Source organism: Polypterus senegalus, chromosome 5 (assembly GCF_016835505.1).
Source record: "Polypterus senegalus isolate Bchr_013 chromosome 5, ASM1683550v1, whole genome shotgun sequence".
Taxonomy (NCBI): Eukaryota; Metazoa; Chordata; class Cladistia; order Polypteriformes; family Polypteridae; genus Polypterus; species Polypterus senegalus.
In genome coordinates, this window is record NC_053158.1 from 188,981,385 (window position 1) to 188,999,228 (window position 17,844).

The following is a 17,844-nucleotide window of genomic DNA, read 5'->3' on the forward strand; positions in this document are numbered from 1 at the left end:
ACATTTAAAAGTGTTGTAGGTTTAGATATATTAAATTCATGCATTTACCATTTTACATAATTACAGCTTAATAATTGAACTAATGAAAAACTTTCAAGTAATTTTTTCCCAAGCAAAATAGAAAATTTGCATTAATTAGCAATAAATAGTCTTCTACCACATTTCACAGTCATGCAATCACAATTCAATAAACTCCACTTAACAGTGGTTACATTAAGTACACTTTTGAAATGGCTTTTATAATCATGTATAATCACATAATTAGTATTGTCATCTTGACATACTTTTTAAGAAAGGTTATGTTATCAGCATTTTTGTCTGAATGTCTGAGTCTGTGTAAGCCTGTATTTACTGTTCGTTTTAAATACAAAAAACAACAAAGGTTGGGCTGTACAATGGCAGAGTGCATTATGCATCTTGCTCATAGCTTCAGTCATGGGTTCAGACTCTGACCTGAGAGAGGGTTTATGTATTTTGCATATTATGTCCATTTGTGATTGGAGGTTCTTTAGGTTTAACATGTGTTTCCACATACCAAAGCTTCTTCATTGAGTTAGCTGTTGAAAAAGAATTGCCCTTTGTGAGTGAGTTTACATTTTTATAATGTGGCCCCTTAACCACTAGCTGTTTCCTTTCTTTACCTTCATGCAACCAGTAAGGATTGAGACACACCCCACCAGCTACACTGAAATAAATCTGTTCAGAAAATAAATTTGCTCAGGGCATCAAAACATTCTCTGCTTTCTAGCCTCACAGCCTCCCAAAGAAATGAGAGAAACACTAAGACTAGTCCTCAAAATATATTGTTACTTATACAGTTGTAGCAGAGGCTAGCTGTTAGTTTATTGATGATGTCTTGATAGTCGCTGATAAATCTGGGTACAAAGCTGGAGCTAGCCTGCTAGTCAGAGGTAAAAAGATTTCAGTTTAGCAGTATTGATATTCTGATGAAATGCCACATTTGTTCATTGTAACAACCTTCGATGAATGTTCTATGAAAAGCCAGACACTGTTATTAGTATAGACTCTTTATGGAATTCTCCCTAGAGGGATAGATTAGTATTAAATGTAGCACAACAAAAATGTGCAGGATGATTGAAATATGTGCGTTGTTAAAGGCATGAGGACAGAGGGGTAAATGTTTTGCTCTGTAATTTCTTTTGCCAGTGATTTTAAAGCAAGTGCTGCTGAAGCTAGGAACCTCATCTGTTCTAATGCGTCCAGTTTCACTTGTAAGCCCCTTACCTGTTCCTGTATTGTAGATGCTGTCATTTTAAATAGGTGCCGCAGTTTTATTATTTGAGAACCTATGCAGTGCTGATAAATCTGTAAAGTAGTTTTGAGAGTTTCTTGGTGGCTTTTTTTTTTTTTTTTTAAATCTTTCAACCATAGCATGTTAAAGAAAGTTAGAATTAACAAGGCAACAAGTAGCTGAATAATGTTTTAATATGGCGTTTTAGAACTGTTGTTAATTGTTTTTTATTCATTTATTTTCTTTTTCTTTTTTTATTTTTTTTTTAAATAAATGCCGATTGCAGCAGATATTTCTTGTAATTCCTACAAGGTTGTTGGTAAGCCTAAATCATTATTTCTGTTAGGTATGTTTGCACTTAACCTATTTCTGTTTTTCTTTGACATAGCAGATAAGCTTGCATGGCATTTTTTTTTTTAATTTAAGGCCTTATGTTGATTTAATTGTATTCTTGTTCCGTGAATACAAAATTGCAATTTTGATATCTGATAAACAATGTGTCTAGTCATTTTCTAACCAGCTTAATCCAGACCAGGGTCACTGGGTAAATTACAAGTTTGACTTCAGAACTTGAATATATCTACTGTATATCTTTGTTAAAATGAGAATATCAGATAATCAATTGAATATGAACAGTCTGAATATGAGTTAATTACAGTATATCTATCATAGAGAAAAATTATTAGGAACACTTGCTTGTCTGTGAAATCTGTCTTATCAGCCAATCGTGTTGCAACAGTGCAATGTATAAAACCATCCAGATGCATGTCAGGAGCTTCAGTTACTGTTCACATCTAAGTCCAGAATTGAGAAATAATATGACCTCAGTTGTTTCATCCATGGTGTGATTGTTGGTGTCAGACAGGCGGATTCCTCTGTTTCTGTAACTGTTGATCTCCTGGGATTTTCAAGCTCAAATGCCTGTAAAGTTTACTCAGAATGGTTTGAAAAACAAAAACATTCAGTGAGTGGCAGTTCTGTGAACAGAAACACCTTGTTGATGGGAGAGTTCAGAGAAGAATGTCCAGACTGCTTTATGCTGACAGAAAGGCTATGGTGACTCAGCTGATCACTCTGTACAACTTGTAATGAGCAGGAAACCATCTCAGAATGCACATCATGTTGACCCTTGAGGCATATAGGCTATAGCAGCAGAAGACTACATTGGGTTCAACTCCTGTCAGCCAAGAGCAGAAAGCTGAAGCTGCAGTAGGCACATTCTCACCCATGAAAACTGGAAAAACATTACTTGGCAAGTTGAATTTTGATTTCTATTTTGGCATACAGATGGAAGGGTCAGAATTTTGCACCAACAGCTTGAATCCATGCACCCAACATGCCTTATGTCAGTAGTCTAGGTTGGTGGTAGTGTATACGTGTGTTTTTTGGCACGATTTGGCCCTGTTATTACAGTCATTCATAGCCTTAATGCCACAATCTATTTGAGTATTGTTGCTGACTGTGTGCATCCCTTTATAGCCACAATTTGCTCATCTTTAATGGATAATTCATGCATAGCAATGCACCATTTCATAAAGTAAAAATCATTCCAAACTGGTTTCATGAACATAATTAGTTCAATGATCTTTACATGGCCTTCCCAGTCACTAGAGTTGAATTTAATTGAATGCCTTTGAGATGTGGTAGAATGAGAGTTTCATAGCATGAATATGTAGTTAACAAATCTGCAGAAATTGCATGATGCAATCAAGACAACTTGGACCAAAATCTTTAAGGAAGCTTTCCAACATCATTTGGAGTTTGTGCCATAAAGAACAGAGTCTGTTTTGAGAGGAAAAGGAGGCCCTAACCAGAATTACTGTTGTGTTTCAAATTATATACAGCTTTTTTGTTGAAATGAACGTAATTGTATTTTAAATTGTCAATTTAATACAAGCAGTTTTAACATTAATGTCTTATAGAAATGATGATTCTAGATGCCAACTTTTATATTTTTGCTAATGAAAACTATAATTCAGAATCTCTGTAACCACATTTTGATTATTCGTGACTTTGCTCGGTGGTTGATGGGTGCCTGCGAGGTGACACTCCTCTGGTCATGGGTGACTTCAGTGCAACCACTGGCACTGAGAGAGGTGGCTATGAGAATTGTCTTGGTCTTCATGGTGACCGTGATGAAAGTGGCTCCATGTTCCTTGACTTTGCAAAAGGTCAGAGGCTGCGAATTGCTGAATCCTGGTTCCAGTGCTCTGAGCCGCATCGTTGGACATTTTTTGACATTTTATTGGTTTAATCTTTTCACACAAGCTACACCTATTGTTATAACCACACAGATCTGTTGAGCCATTTTCTTATCCAGCTTATCCAGGGCACAATCACAGGTTGGCTAGATGCCATCTCCGCGATCATCAGGTGCAAGAGAGAAACAACACCTGGATAGGGCCACAGACATGCCAAAGCAAATTATATAATGTTGAATATAATCTGTGTATTTTTCCAACAGTAAAAAAAATTGATGCCTTATTATTTTTAGGAGGCTGTTGATGTGTAAAAGTATGATTCATTTTGTTTCTTTATTTCATTACCTTTTTAAACCCATTAAAATTTACACCAAGCAGGTACTATTTTAAGTTCTTCAATGTCACAAGTTGGCTTGGCATCATGAAAGCTCTAAAGCTGTGTGTGAGTGTGCTCCCCCTTTGTGTTATTAAACATTAACATCCCTATTTTTACAGAGAAAATGTAGTTTTTGGAGGTCTGTGTTAACTTTTTTCTTTGTTTTCTTTTCTTCTGCATTGAAACAGAATCAAATGACAAAAATGATAAAAAGCCCACAGCAAATGGAATGAGTGCTGCACCTAACAAAGAGTTGCCACCAAGTCCAGAGAAAAAGTCAAAGGTAGGTCCACTTGCACTGAGATTTCTAGTCAAGCTGCTCTTCTTTCTTACTATTCATTCATAAAATGTCACTTGCCTCCTTTTAATTTTTCTCAGGCTGCTTGTTTTGGCTTGAGCCTTTTGCAGCCAGCGGCATAGACTGAGACAATAGAAATCAATTTGATGAATAATGATGACTGCAGAATATTTATTGTGAAAGTTGATAAGGGTTCAAGCAGATAAAAATCCTTGTACAGATTGTGCAATATCATTTGCCTTAGCCCTTGTCTTCTATGACAAAGTTTTTTGTCTCTTTGAGAGTTCACTTGTAACCGCAAGTGATATAATTCTGCACAGTGTGTTATGTAAAGGCTGCCCCTCTGACAGCAGAGTGCTTAATCCATTGTGATGTGAATTCTTAAGCTGTCAAAGGAGATGCTTTGAACTAAGCCTGGCATATCCCACACTGCATTAAGCCTAGGCACCACACAGACTGCATCACATTGTCCTTCAAAAAAATTTAAAAAGAAACTGACTTTTTCTTTTTCTTTTTTCTTTTTTTTTAAATATAAAAAGCAGAAGTCAGTTTACTCACACAGTTTTGCTGACCAAAATTACTTTCTGTCTGTGGTTTGTGTTCCACCCACAGTCCTAAGACATATTCTCCAGTCAATAAGTGAATATTAATTGTCAGACTGCTCTTGCACCTTTGTGTGTGCTGGAGTGAACTGAGGATCTTTTCAAGGTGAATTCCTTGTGGCCTTTGCTGCTTAGATAGATATATGACCTTGATCTTGGTTAAGCAAGTATAGATAGATATAAAAGATTATGAAAATTTCATTAATGAAACACTCAAAATTGATTTCAAGGCAATACTGCCTTATCATTAGCAATCAGAAGAATAATTAAACATTATTTTGATCTGCCTCCTTTTTTTATTTGTTCTTTAATATTTTTGTAGCTCCCGTAGTACAGAGCTGTGTTTTATTGCTTTATCATCCTTTAGTTCAGGAAGGATTTGTAGTAGTAAAGGTGCTATAGCACATATTGGAATCCTTTGACCAATTACCAATACATTAATTTTAAAGAATCCTCCTTCTCAAAATCTTTGATCATCAACATTTGCTTCCATGACTAGTATCCTAGGTCAAAATTAACACATTTTGGTAAAAGGGTATTTTGTATAAATATTGCCACCTCATTGCATGCCACACATTAAAATTCTCTTCAAAGTGAACCTCATTTTTATTTAAAGTACTGTGGTGCTTTGGCATTTACAGAGCTGCATAAGCTAAAATGTTTTTTGTTGTCTTCAAATCAAAGTATTAGTTTTGCTCCAGTCATAATATTCCTAAGGACCTTCATATAGGCCTCTGATGTTAGACCTCTTTCATTCTGGCTTCTCTCATTATCTGCTTATTTTACAGACAAGGTCATAATTTTATTTGCAGTCCTAGTCTTTCTTTGCTTATAGGTGACAGGCTGTTTCTAATGTCACCTACAACCAGATGCTCTTTGTTTTGTCATCTTTCCATCATATTTATTTTTATTTTGCTTGTTCATTTTTTGAATTTTCTGTTTTTTTATTAAATCAAAGCCTTCTGCAGCCGCCACTCCATCTGCTAAGCCAAGTTCTGCCAAAGCACGACCTTCATCACTTTCAACTGCTGGTACAGCCAAGCGCCCTGTCTCTGCCAATGCCACCACCCCAAACAAAAAATCATCTGTTCCCACAACACCTACCCCAACTTCCAGCTCAAAGAAGACAACTCCTACCACGCCCCGTCCCTCTTCTACAACACCCACTATGCAACGCCCATCCCCTACAACTCCCCGTGAAACCAAGCCTAAGGTGAGTGTGCTCGGGCTACTGTTGTTCAGCACTTTTTCTGTAGAATACACGAAGAGACCAACAGAAAAAAGAACATACGTGTAAGATGACAGTTTTCTATGTTATGGTTTGTCTAACAATTTTCCAGTCCTTTGAAAATTTTATAAATCTGTCATAGTGCAGGTACTGTTTGATATATAACACTTTACAATCTGAAAAAAAGTTCACATGATCCTTACACTGATTAGTGTTTATGCTACAGAATGCGGGTTTATTGCATTCAGCATAAATTCCTGTTCAGATTATGTGTGCCATTTTGGGTCATACTTATCACATTTTAGATGTGCCATAATTATGCTGGTGGTTTACTTCAGTATCATCTAGACAGTTGTAGAGCTTTGTCTCTACTGCACTATGCTGAATTTTGAATGGGACTCAAAGATCATTAAGAAGCCCATACTTGTTTTTCATTTGATCTTGAAAGATATCTCACTCAGAAGAGCTGAAGTGTTGTTTCTTGAAATTTCTGATCACTATTACAATTTAGAGAAAGTATTTCCATTAGACTTAGAATAGTTTTACCTGATAAAAATCCTGTCCAGAGAGATGCTTCATCTATTGTGTTAGATTTCTTTAGAGTATTAATGATCATTTGTATTTGTAACTATATGTTGTAAATATTACATGTACCCAGTGCAGATTAAAATATATACCACAGTGTAGTATAAAGCAACAATACATTCATATTTCAAAACAGTTTAGATATCCGTAAATGAAAGTTCATCAGTTTTGATTTAAGATTATGTTGTTGAGCTCTAAAGGCGTACGCATTCCTTACCCTTTTATAAGGTTAGCCAAATTTATTACAGTCCGAATGCCAAACTCTCCACACAGCATATTCAAGTTACACTGCTATCTAAATTCATGCATTGTTGTATACTGTATGTCAATATTTACAAAACAATTATATTTTCTTTACCTTTTTAAACCGTTTTTATAAAGTAACAGTTTGTTTTAATATGTTTTGATATTGAGATTTCATTAGTTTCTGGCTGGCTTTGAGATGCAACTTCTGCCAGGAATACATACCAAATATGGAAGGATTTCTTGCTTTAAAAAAGCCATTTCTGAGTCTCCTTTCATTCAAAGAGAAAAAGAGTTACAATTAAAATATTTTTAAGCCTAGAATATTAGTTTATTTTTAATAGCTTGCATAGTTTTGCTATGCAAATACTTTGTATTTTTTATGTTCTGCTTTAAGTATGCTTAACTGGGTCTAGTAACATACATTGTAACTTAGATCATAGTAACCAACTGCATTCTATTGAGCAATCCATCTTTAAATATAACCTGTGGTTACTCCTCAGCCACAGATGTTTTCCTGAATCTACAGTATAATTTGTAGATAGATAGATAGATAGGTACTTTATTAATCCCAAGGGAAAATTCACATAATCCAGCAGCAGTACACTGGTACAAAAAAAAAATTAAATTAAATAGTAATAAAAATGCATGTAAAAGCAGACAATAACTTTAAATAATGTTAGCATTTACTCCTCGGGTGGAATTGAAGAGTCGCATAGTGTGGGGGAGGAACGATCTCCTCAGTCTGTCAGTGGAGCAAGACAGTGACAAAAGTCTGTCACTGAAGCTGCTCCTCTGCCTGGAAATGACACTGTTCAGTGGATGCAGTGGATTCTTCATGATTGACAGGAGTTTGCTTAGTGCCCGTCGCTCTGCCACAGGTGTTAAACTGTCCAACTTTACTCAATACAATAGAGCCTGCCTTCTTAACAAGTTTGTCCAGGCGTGAGGCGTCTTTCATCTTTATGCTGCCTTGTATGCTTTATGCTGCCTCTTGTAGGTATTCCTGCAACTCATCGTGTGGCTTGAATGAACATTTCTCATTAGTGCTATAGTGGCTCATTTAGGAAACTAAATATCTTAAATTTACATCCTGTACTTGATGCCACTCTTAGTATATTAATTTGCTATCAACATGTCACCCAAATAATATATCGAAAAATTACACATACAAATTATATTTCTCAAGCTTAATTTTCTGTTTCATTCCAAACACCCGTTGCAATGCCTCATTTAATTTCTTTTTAAGCCAAAAAAATAAGGCCAATGTATAGTTAACGTAACTGCATTAAAATGTATATGTATTGGACTGCTATGATTTTTATTCTGGAGTTGGTGGCAGGATTGGCACTCCAGCCACTGTAAGAAGCCTCACACTGTTCCATTGTGGTGCTGAGGTGTCACCAATGTGTCCCAGTCCAGGTGGCTTGTTGTGTGGCGTCCATTGTATTATAATTAAAATGTATATACAGTAAAGCCTCGATTATCTGTCAGATGTCGGGACCGAGGCTGTTAAGGATAAGAGAAAAGATGGATAGCAGAGCAGCTACTTTAAAAATGATATACATTAGATTAGTTTTGCAAATAGTTATATTTATTTATAAAACAATACTATGTTAACAAAATATAAGAGAGTATTAACAAAATGAATTCATATAATATTGTAAGGACCAGCGTAATGAGCAAATACAACTCCGACATACTGGTGTTTTCTACGTTCTACTTGGAGTCTTCTTTCCATAACAAACGGTGCCATCTTACACTCTGTTATCTGAGTTATGGAGCACACCTCCAAAACAATAAAATAAAACTTTCCCTCCCAATCAGTTTATCTCCTGCCCCTTACATTCTTTTTAAAACTTCCTTCCATCGCACCTTCTTTTTTTCTCCTAACTTCTCCTGTCACTCATCTCCTAAGAGGCATGTTAGCCCCTTGAAGAGCGAAGTCCTTCACCCAGTCCCATCACTTACAACATTCATTCCTCCCTTTCTGCTCCCACACAGCACATAAGCTACCTGCACGTCGCAGTATATTAAAACATAATATAACAGAATTTAAAAAGAAAATTAAAATACAGAAGAACATTAACATTAATAAAGCATAACATTACCATCAGTGGTTTCCATTTTCGACACTTTTTCAATTTTGACATTATGACGCTTTGTATCGTTCACTGTTGTTCTTCCTACTACTTCCTCCTACTTTCTAAATTGAATCAATACTTGAAGCACTTTTGCCGTTTCATAAATGTTTAATAATTTTAATTTATTGTGGCAATTCCAATACCACTTGCATCTGTTAATTGGCCATAACAATGTATTGTAGATTAATTATAACAAAAGAGAAAAATTTGTGGTTAATTGAGGTTTTCTCTATGTATGTACATACATACATACACATATATATATATGTGTGTGTGTGTGTATATATACATATACATATATATTGTCACAGATGAGCGGTGACTTCAAGGGGAGCACCTAGGGCTCATCCGGGTCATGATAAAAGGGGAAGCCTCCCTCCAGTAGACGAGCTAGAGTTGGGAGGAAGGAGACGAAGCTTGTGAGGAGGAGCCAGGAGGTCAGGGAAAGAAGAAGAGAACAAGAGAAGAGAAAGGAAGAAAGTTGGTGAAAGAAGGCATTGTGGTGCTGAAAATATTAATAAAAGAAGTGTGTTTTGGACATTCTGGTGTCGGTTTGTCTGTGTTCGGGGGTATGCTTTCCACAGTATATAATATATACTGTGTTTGTGTGTGTGTGTGTGTGTATGTATATATATATATATATATACTGTATATATATGTATGTATGTACAGTAATCCCTCCTCGATCGTGGGGTTTGTGTTTCAGAACCAACCCCCGATAGGTGAAAATCCGCGAAGTAGAAACCATATGTTTTTATGGTTATTTTTATATATTTTAAGCCCTTAGAAACTCTCCCACACTGTTTATAAATATTCTCCGCACAGTTATACAGTAAACCCTTGTTTATCGCAGTTAATCTGTTCCAGGCTCTACCGCGATAAATGAATTTCCATGAAGTAGGATTCTTTATTTATAGATCTAATATTTTCGCAGTTAGAGCATAGAAAACCTATTTACGACCTTCTAAATACGTTTTTTAACATTATTAGAGCCCTCTAGACATGAAATAACACCCTTTAGTCAAAAGTTTAAACTGTGCTCCATGACAAGACAGAGATGAGAGTTCTTTCTCACAATTACAAGAATGCAAACATATCTTCCTCTTCAAGGTGCGTGTCAATGGGCAGGCACTCAATTATGTGGGAGGCGTGACGATGAGGAATGGAACTCCGCCTCACACGGCGACCGAGCTGCAGGCTATGGCCGTATATATGTACATAAGTAGGTTCCAGTTATGACCGTTACGTGTAGAATTTCGAAATGAAACCTGCCTAACTTTTGTAAGTAACCTGTAAGGAATGAGCCTGCCGAATTTCAGCCTTCTACCTACACGGGATGTTGTAGAATTAGTGACGGGTGAGTCAGTCAGTCAGTGAGGGCTTTGCCTTTTATTAGTATAGATGTATGTGTGTGTGTATATATATATATATATATATCACTTTTTCAACATTTTGTTATGTTACAGCTTTATTCCAAAATGGATTAAATTCATTTTTTTTCCTCAGAATTCTACACACAACACCCCATAATGATAACGTGAAAAAAGTTTACTTGAGGTTTTTGCAAAATTTTAAAAATAAAAAAACTGAGATATCACATGTATTGGATGTAAAGTCTTGTTTATTATGAATAAGTTCTTCACATAAGTTTGCATGTGCTGGATTTATGTCGAAGTGACTGTTGATGGCATTCTCATTTGATCTAAATTTTCATCTCAATTTTTTTTTTTTTACATTAACCAAATTTCAGTTGTGTTCTGGTAAAGTTTCCACAGTGGTAGACTTGACTGTTTTATAAGGTACTTCCCAAAGCATATACTTTGCATGATAATCTATTAGCACATCTTCACTTACTCACAGAATGAGCAGTGGTTTATTAGAGAACTCTTAAGCACCAGCATTATGATTAATTTTAACAGGCTGCTATTAATTAAAATGTACACGCTGCTATGGGAATGGCCTGTTCTGCCTGGTGTTTAATGCCCAAAGCTTCTCCGCAGTGCCAATTGCTTTTGTGCTCTAGAACAGAGGCAGTTTCAAAGAAGATTTATGAAAGGAGATGATTTTAAATAATTCAAAGTTTACTCAGTAATCATTTTTTAAAAATGGAACATGAATACCTGTATATTTGATAAACACTATGCCTAGTGGTGTTCTCTATCTTTTCTTTCTTTAATTTTTGGTTCCCAAAAAGCAATGAGTATGTTGTAGTGTGGCATCTAAGCTTTTGCTCAGTTTTGATTAAGGTGTTATTTTCAGTGCCTTTCATACTACTCTATTCCAGAGGCTCTTTACAGTTAATCTGAATCCACGATAGTAAGCGATAAGAAACATTTATATTAATACTATTTACTGTAACTATGCGTTCTTCAAGAATATGACAACTTCTTTTATTCCCGCCATAGGTTCCAACAACTCGAAACACAGTGAAAAGTCCAGAGAAGCCATCAACAGTTTCAAAGACAACTTCAACTCCCCCACCAAAGGCTTCAGTGCCAAAGAGTAGCCCTGGAGTGCCTGCAACACCCAAATCAAATAGTGCTACCCGTACTCCTGCCCAGAAGAATGCCACCACCACACAGAGGCCTACCTGTGAGTCAACAGTAAAATATTTACTTAATAAAATGTTTCACCAGTAGTGAAGAAGGTTGAATTAATACTGTCCTTGTTATAAAGCAAATAATACAGTGTATCCAGTATAGAAAACTGAACCCTGCCACAGGGGATGCACAAACCAGTGTGTTTCTTCATGCTGGTCCCAAGCTCAGATAAATGGCAAGGGTAACGTCAAAAAGGGCATCCACTGTAATATTTTGCCAGATCAATATGCAGACAACAATACAGTTTTCCAAACCAGATCATTGACGGTCCTGGTTAACAACAGCTATCACCAGAATTGTTAACCAGCAGGGTGCTGGCGGAAATTGGGCTACTGTTGGCCGAAGAAGAGGAGGAAGATGTGTCTGAAGGCAGGAGGAGAGGAGTAATGTAAAGAGAGTGGAAGTGAGGGTAAGAACTTTGAATGTTGGCTGTGTGAAGGGTAAGGATGATGTGCTGGAGAGAAGGAAGGTTTGATACATTGTGCGTGCAACAGACTACATAGAAGGGAAGTAAGGCCAGGTGGATCGGAGGTGGATTCAGATTGTTCTATCATGGTGTAAATGGGAGAAGAAATGGGGTAGGGGTTATCCTCAAAGAACAGTATGTCAGGAGTGTTTTGGAGGTGAAAAAGAGTGTTGGACAGAGCGGTGATTATAAGGCTGGAAATTGAAAGTATGATGATGAATGTTTTTAGTGCATATGCCCTGCAAGTTGGATGTGCGATGGATGAGGGAGAAGATTTCTGGAGTGAGTTGATTGAGGTGGTAGAGAGTGGTGATTGAAGCAGTTTTCAGTGGACATGTTGGTGAAGGGAACAGAGGAGATGAAGAGAGTAATGGGTACCTATGGTTTCAAGTAGAGGAATGCAGAAAGTCAGATAGTAGTGGATTTTGCGAAAAGGGTGGGCATGGCTGTGGTGAATACATATTTTAAAAAAAAGGAAGAACATGGGATGACGTTCAAGTGTGGAGGAAGATGCACAAAGGTAGATTATATCTTATGCAGGAGGGTCAGTCTAAAGGAGATTGAAGACTGCAAAGTGATGACAGGGGAAAGCGTAGTTAGGCAGCATAGGATGGTGGCCTGTAGGATGACACTGGAGGTAAAGAAGAGGAGAGTGAGGGCAGAGCCAAGGATCGAATGATGGAAGTTGAAAAAGGAAGACTATAAGGTTGAGTTCAGGGAGGAGGTAAGACAAGCATTGGGTGGCAGTGAAAAGTTACCAGACAGCTGGGCCACTACAGCAGAAGTAGTAAGGGTGGCAGTAAGAAAGAAGGGTACTTGGCATGACATCCGGACAGAAGAGGAAGGTAAAGGAAACATGGTATTGGAATGGGGAAGTACAGGAGAGTATACAGAGGGAGAGGTTGGCAAAGAAGTAAAGTGGCAAAGGCTAAAGAAAAGGGGTATGATTGGCTAGACAGAGGGACTGAGCTTGGAAAGAAGTGCATGAAAAATAAAGGTTTTAGCCAGAAGTAGTGATCCATTTTGCATAAAAAGTAACCAACAGATCAGAATACTCAGGTACCAGCAATTGAAGATATGGTTGGATCATGCTGACCTTGGAATGTTTCTGTTGCTACATCATACTTGCTTCAATGATGTGTTTGTCACCAATACTGAGATATTAAGTGAATTAATTTAATCCAGGTAGTCATTTGCATTTGTTAAGTTATTGTAGGTGTTCAGGCTGATGTATTGCTGCCCATGTTTGTAATATAGGTATAATAGCACGACCAGGTAAGTGACTGTAGTTATAAAAGACTTTCACTCTTACATTTGGAGAATCTACAAGGACAGCCACGTATTAGGAATTTTGAACTACCAATAGGCCATTGCAGAAAGTAAGCCAGTATTTCTAGAGATGGTGTGCTTTTTATGGAGTGCTGAGTAACTCATTAAACCATTTTGCAGTGGCTCATGAAAGTAGAACCCTGCTCATAGTCTCTGTTTAATAATACTTTAAGATGAGGCTTTCTTTTACTTAACGCAGCCTAGAACTTGTGTGACAGCACCCTGAAAGACTTTACCAAGCAACATTATAACAGAAATGGAGTCATGGCAGGCAGCATTTGACCAGTGGATTTTAGTACCTGTTTTACTACATGTTAGTGGACATGGCTTTTTGCGGCATGGGATTTCTGGATAAATAAACAATTCTTTGTTCCCATTTTTGTAATTATTTTGCAGTTATGTAACTCTTGTTTTATAAGACAGATGTCTTGCAAATTAGACTACTGCTTTTAGAAGTAGCATTGCATGGCTGTCCTAATTTGGGGATCCTAAGTTGATCTGTCATGTGGTCGGTGCGGCAAAGCGCTGTATCAGCACATGCTCCTAACCTCCTCCTCATTATACTATGAAATTGTGATTGATATTTTATTGAAATAAGCAACACACACAGTATAACTTTGCTTTATGAAAATTAAAATAATCTTATAGTAAAGATGATTTTTTTAGCCCAGCTGAATTAAAGAGCATCTGCCAGTAAAGTCAAATGCAAATGGTGCAACAGTCATATTAGAAATATTTAAAAATGTGTCTTTAAAATTTTTTTTTCTTTGTTTTTAGCCATAAAAACTGAATCTAAAGTAACAGATGTGAAGAAAGCAAGTCCAGCAAAATCTCCTTCAGGTATGTTTTTTTTTCTATAATATATCCAATTTTAAATATGGTGTATCATTTATTGTGATAGAATTGGATACATCATTGATGTTTTGTTCTCAGCAGTACATTTGCTACATTAAAAAAAAAAGTTTTACTGTCTGAAAGAGAGTCTAAAGATTTATTCAGTCAGCATCATTATATATATATATATATATATATATATATATATATATATATATATATATATATATATATTTATTTTATTTGTTTTTAGGTTTGTTTGCATATAATGTGACCTGCTGCGGTCCCAATATTTGACAAGACTGCTGAACTTTCATTGAACTATTTTGACCACAGAACACTGTACACATTTTTAAAATTTTTAAATCTCCTTATTTAAAAGCATTAACCAATTTGTGAAATCATCTGTCTTAAAACAGAGAAACAATCTGAGCAACTTCAACTACAAATTAGTTTACTATTTCAATATTAGCTTGAGCAAGGTTACTTCAACTTATATATTTTTTATTTTTTGACGCCAAAGCAGTGAAACAATTTCGGTCTTGCTCACTGAGGCAAGTTCAGCTCGGTGCTGGAAATGGGATGGAGTGGGTTAAGATGTTGGCAGGATTGATTGACCAAGTATATAAGAAATTAGCGATGTTAGATGTGTATTAATTTATTGCTATGATGTACTGTATTTATTCAACATGACAGTACTGATATTGTTTATTTGTTCATCACCATAAGTACAGTCTTTTAATGTGCGAATGTAGGGCGAGGTCATGTTATATGCTAACTTGAGTTCTGCCTCTGTCTTGTTTCTGTGGCTGTGTGGCGTCTTTCTTGGACCTCAGTCACAGCAGCTACATTCTCCTGCTTCTTTAAATGGTGGTTAAGTGACATGGTGTTAATGTCCATTTTAGGAAAGATGATAACAGCTTATTTAGATATTTATGAAAGATGGCTCAGTGACTCTTTAAGCTACAGTGACAAAATGTTACCCAGAATTTCTGTTACACTTAAATAACCTCCTAGCTACATTTTCTAAAGATTAGAATGATCCAGTATTTGTCTGACATTGTAATTAATCAGCAGAGCATCACAATGATCCACCATCTGTTATGTTCAGATTGAGCCAACAACTTTAGTTTGAGACTTCAGCACAGATTTTAAATCTGCATTGGGTCCTTCTTTGAAAAATACTATGTCTAAGAAATTCAAACCACAATTAGCCACGTACTCTAAACATCAAGCAAACCGTAACAATAACACATCACTTAAGTTTGAATCTGCTGTCTGTGAAAGCAACTTCAGCCGCATGATATTGTAAAATAATATTAAAAAACAAACACTTTATAAACAATACACTACTATTACATGTAATTATATTCTATCACCCCTATTATTGTTGAGTATCACTGTTACAAAAATATGTTATGAACAAAATAGTGATAATGACCTGTTTGATGAAGTGATTAGAAAATTTTCAAACCAGAAAACCAAGTCGCTAAATACACCTGAATATTACATAATGCATTTATTTTCTTAGTTGTAAACATTTGTGAAGCGAATCAAAATGAGAAAGGTGACCTTCAAATAAAATGTGTTATGGATAAGTTACTTGGAAGTTGGTTTCCTTTAATACCAGGAATTTCACCAGTTTAAGAGCTTGGTTTGAAATTCCTTTTGAATGGGCATTTAGCTCTATGGCTGTTACTCCTTAGAAATCTCTGCCAGATCCATTCATGATGCTTTATTAAAGGGCACTTTTAAATCACTAAACTCTTTTTTTTTTTTTTTTTGTAATATATTTTGCACTTCAAATGTCTATACTTGTAGCCATTTTAATTATCTATATCTGAAATTATATTCTGTTATTTGAATATTTTTGTAAGGTATTGTCATCTTGTGCTGTGTACTTACTGTATGTTTACATAGGTTTTTTATTGTATTTCATCTTGTTACTTTGAAATATATTCTTTGCTGTCAAAATCACGTCATAACAGCATACTCTTTGAATGGTGCTAAATTAAATGAAGAACAGTTAATTAGGTTAGTTAATTAATATTTTCATTTCTTTAATATTTAACAGGTACAAGCAAGACAAGGATGACTCCAGTCAATTCCAAGAGTAATGCGACAACACCTAGTACTCCTGGAACAAACACCTCCAAATCTGTTACACCCACTTCTGCTGAAAAGAAGACTCCTTTGGCCCGAACTGTTCCTAAAACTAGTCCAGCCCCTAAGGCCACACCCCGGCCAAACAGCACAACTCCTACATCAGATGTCAAGAATGTTAAGTCCAAAATAGGATCTACTGACAATATTAAACATCAGCCTGGAGGAGGCAAGGTAGGACAAGAACTGTGCCAGATTAGTTTTTAGTCTTCACTCTTTAAGAGTAACCACTGCTAGAACTGTAGAATGATAATGCTTTTCATACCTGACTGTGGAAACAAAGCCTTCATTTTTGTCTGATTTATAGTCTGCCTGCTTTTTATTTTCTTGCCATGTAGCCAAATAGTGTACTTTCCTTTCTGGATAATGCATAAAACAACATCTTCACTTAATAACAGTTACTTTATTGATGTCTCACCTTTTTTGGTTTTGTATATTTTCAACGCAATATATTTTTTATTTTCCTTTTTTCCTTTCATGTTTATTTTTGCAACTTTTAACCTACTGAAATAAGAACAGTTAAGTTCAAGATACAAAGATTTTAGCTGATAGTTTCATTTTACTAATTAAAATAAGTAAGGATTATCAGAATTTGACAGGTAGTGGCCAAAGCATTGAGCTTTAAGCCCAGTTTCATGTCTTGCCTATGTCAGCCTGAGCAAGATACTTAACTATGTGTATGTAAAACAAAAACGAACAACTGTATCAATATTATCCTGATGTTGGAAGTTCTAATGGATAAATTTGTTATTAAAATATACTTTAGTAATAATAAATAATACTGAAAAGGATAATTTCACAAATAGTGGGAATGGCTACCAAAAAGAAACAATGTGTTAATCCTAAAGACCAGACATTTATTTAGATTTTTTGATATTCAGTAGTACAGTACATGGCTGCTACATAATTCTGTTACCCTATAGTAATGCAATTGAGTAGCTGTTGTAGTTTGGATAGAAAATAATTCATCAACTATTTTCTGATTGTTTAATACAAATTGTTCCTTTGCCACGAAACCACCTTATTGTTTCCTTATCCAGGCAGCCGTGACAGACAAGAGTCGGGAGTCTAAAGGGCCTAAGAAAGATGATCCACTAACAGTAAATCAAATCTCTAAAAATTCCATAGTGAAAAATCAAAGCTCCCCAAAGCAGAGTATTGGGAAAGTGAGTGGATTTATTCATCATTTGTCTCATTTTTTACCCTCTTTTCCTATCTTTTTTAGACCAACAAATCTCCTTTTTACCTGCAAACTATTTTCCACTAAAATTGCTGTACCCACAGTAAACATGCTTGCAGGTTACTGCTGTTTATACAAATCATGTTTGTTAATCTGATGTACTTTTCACTCATTAGTTGTCCTCTATTCAGTTTCTTTCTTAATAATCAGCAAACCTGAGGACTCGTTATTTTTTATGAATCTGAAAGCTTTGGTCTAAGTGGAGACCTCAGTTTATTAGTTGGCTCGTTTCCTCCTGTACTCATTTCTTCTGTCTCTTTAAGTATGTCCTCTGCCCTCTCTC

General features: G+C 35.9%; 1 protein-coding gene across 8 annotated transcripts in view; it reads left to right on the plus strand.

Moving 5' to 3' along the window:
• The window catches only part of LOC120529740 (microtubule-associated protein 4), a 220,636-nt gene that overhangs the window by 169,959 nt on the left and 32,833 nt on the right, over nt 1–17,844 (plus strand). For 5 of the 8 annotated variants that reach the window (XM_039753818.1, XM_039753816.1, XM_039753819.1 and 2 more), the window contains 6 exons: nt 4,018–4,112; nt 5,688–5,942; nt 11,335–11,521; nt 14,102–14,164; nt 16,233–16,495; nt 17,362–17,487. In XM_039753818.1, coding sequence (XP_039609752.1) covers nt 4,018–4,112; nt 5,688–5,942; nt 11,335–11,521; nt 14,102–14,164; nt 16,233–16,495; nt 17,362–17,487 — 989 coding nt within the window. The remainder of the gene's footprint in view (nt 1–4,017; nt 4,113–5,687; nt 5,943–11,334; nt 11,522–14,101; nt 14,165–16,232; nt 16,496–17,361; nt 17,488–17,844) is intronic. The other 3 variants (XM_039753820.1, XM_039753821.1, XM_039753823.1) reach the window with 2 other exon arrangements.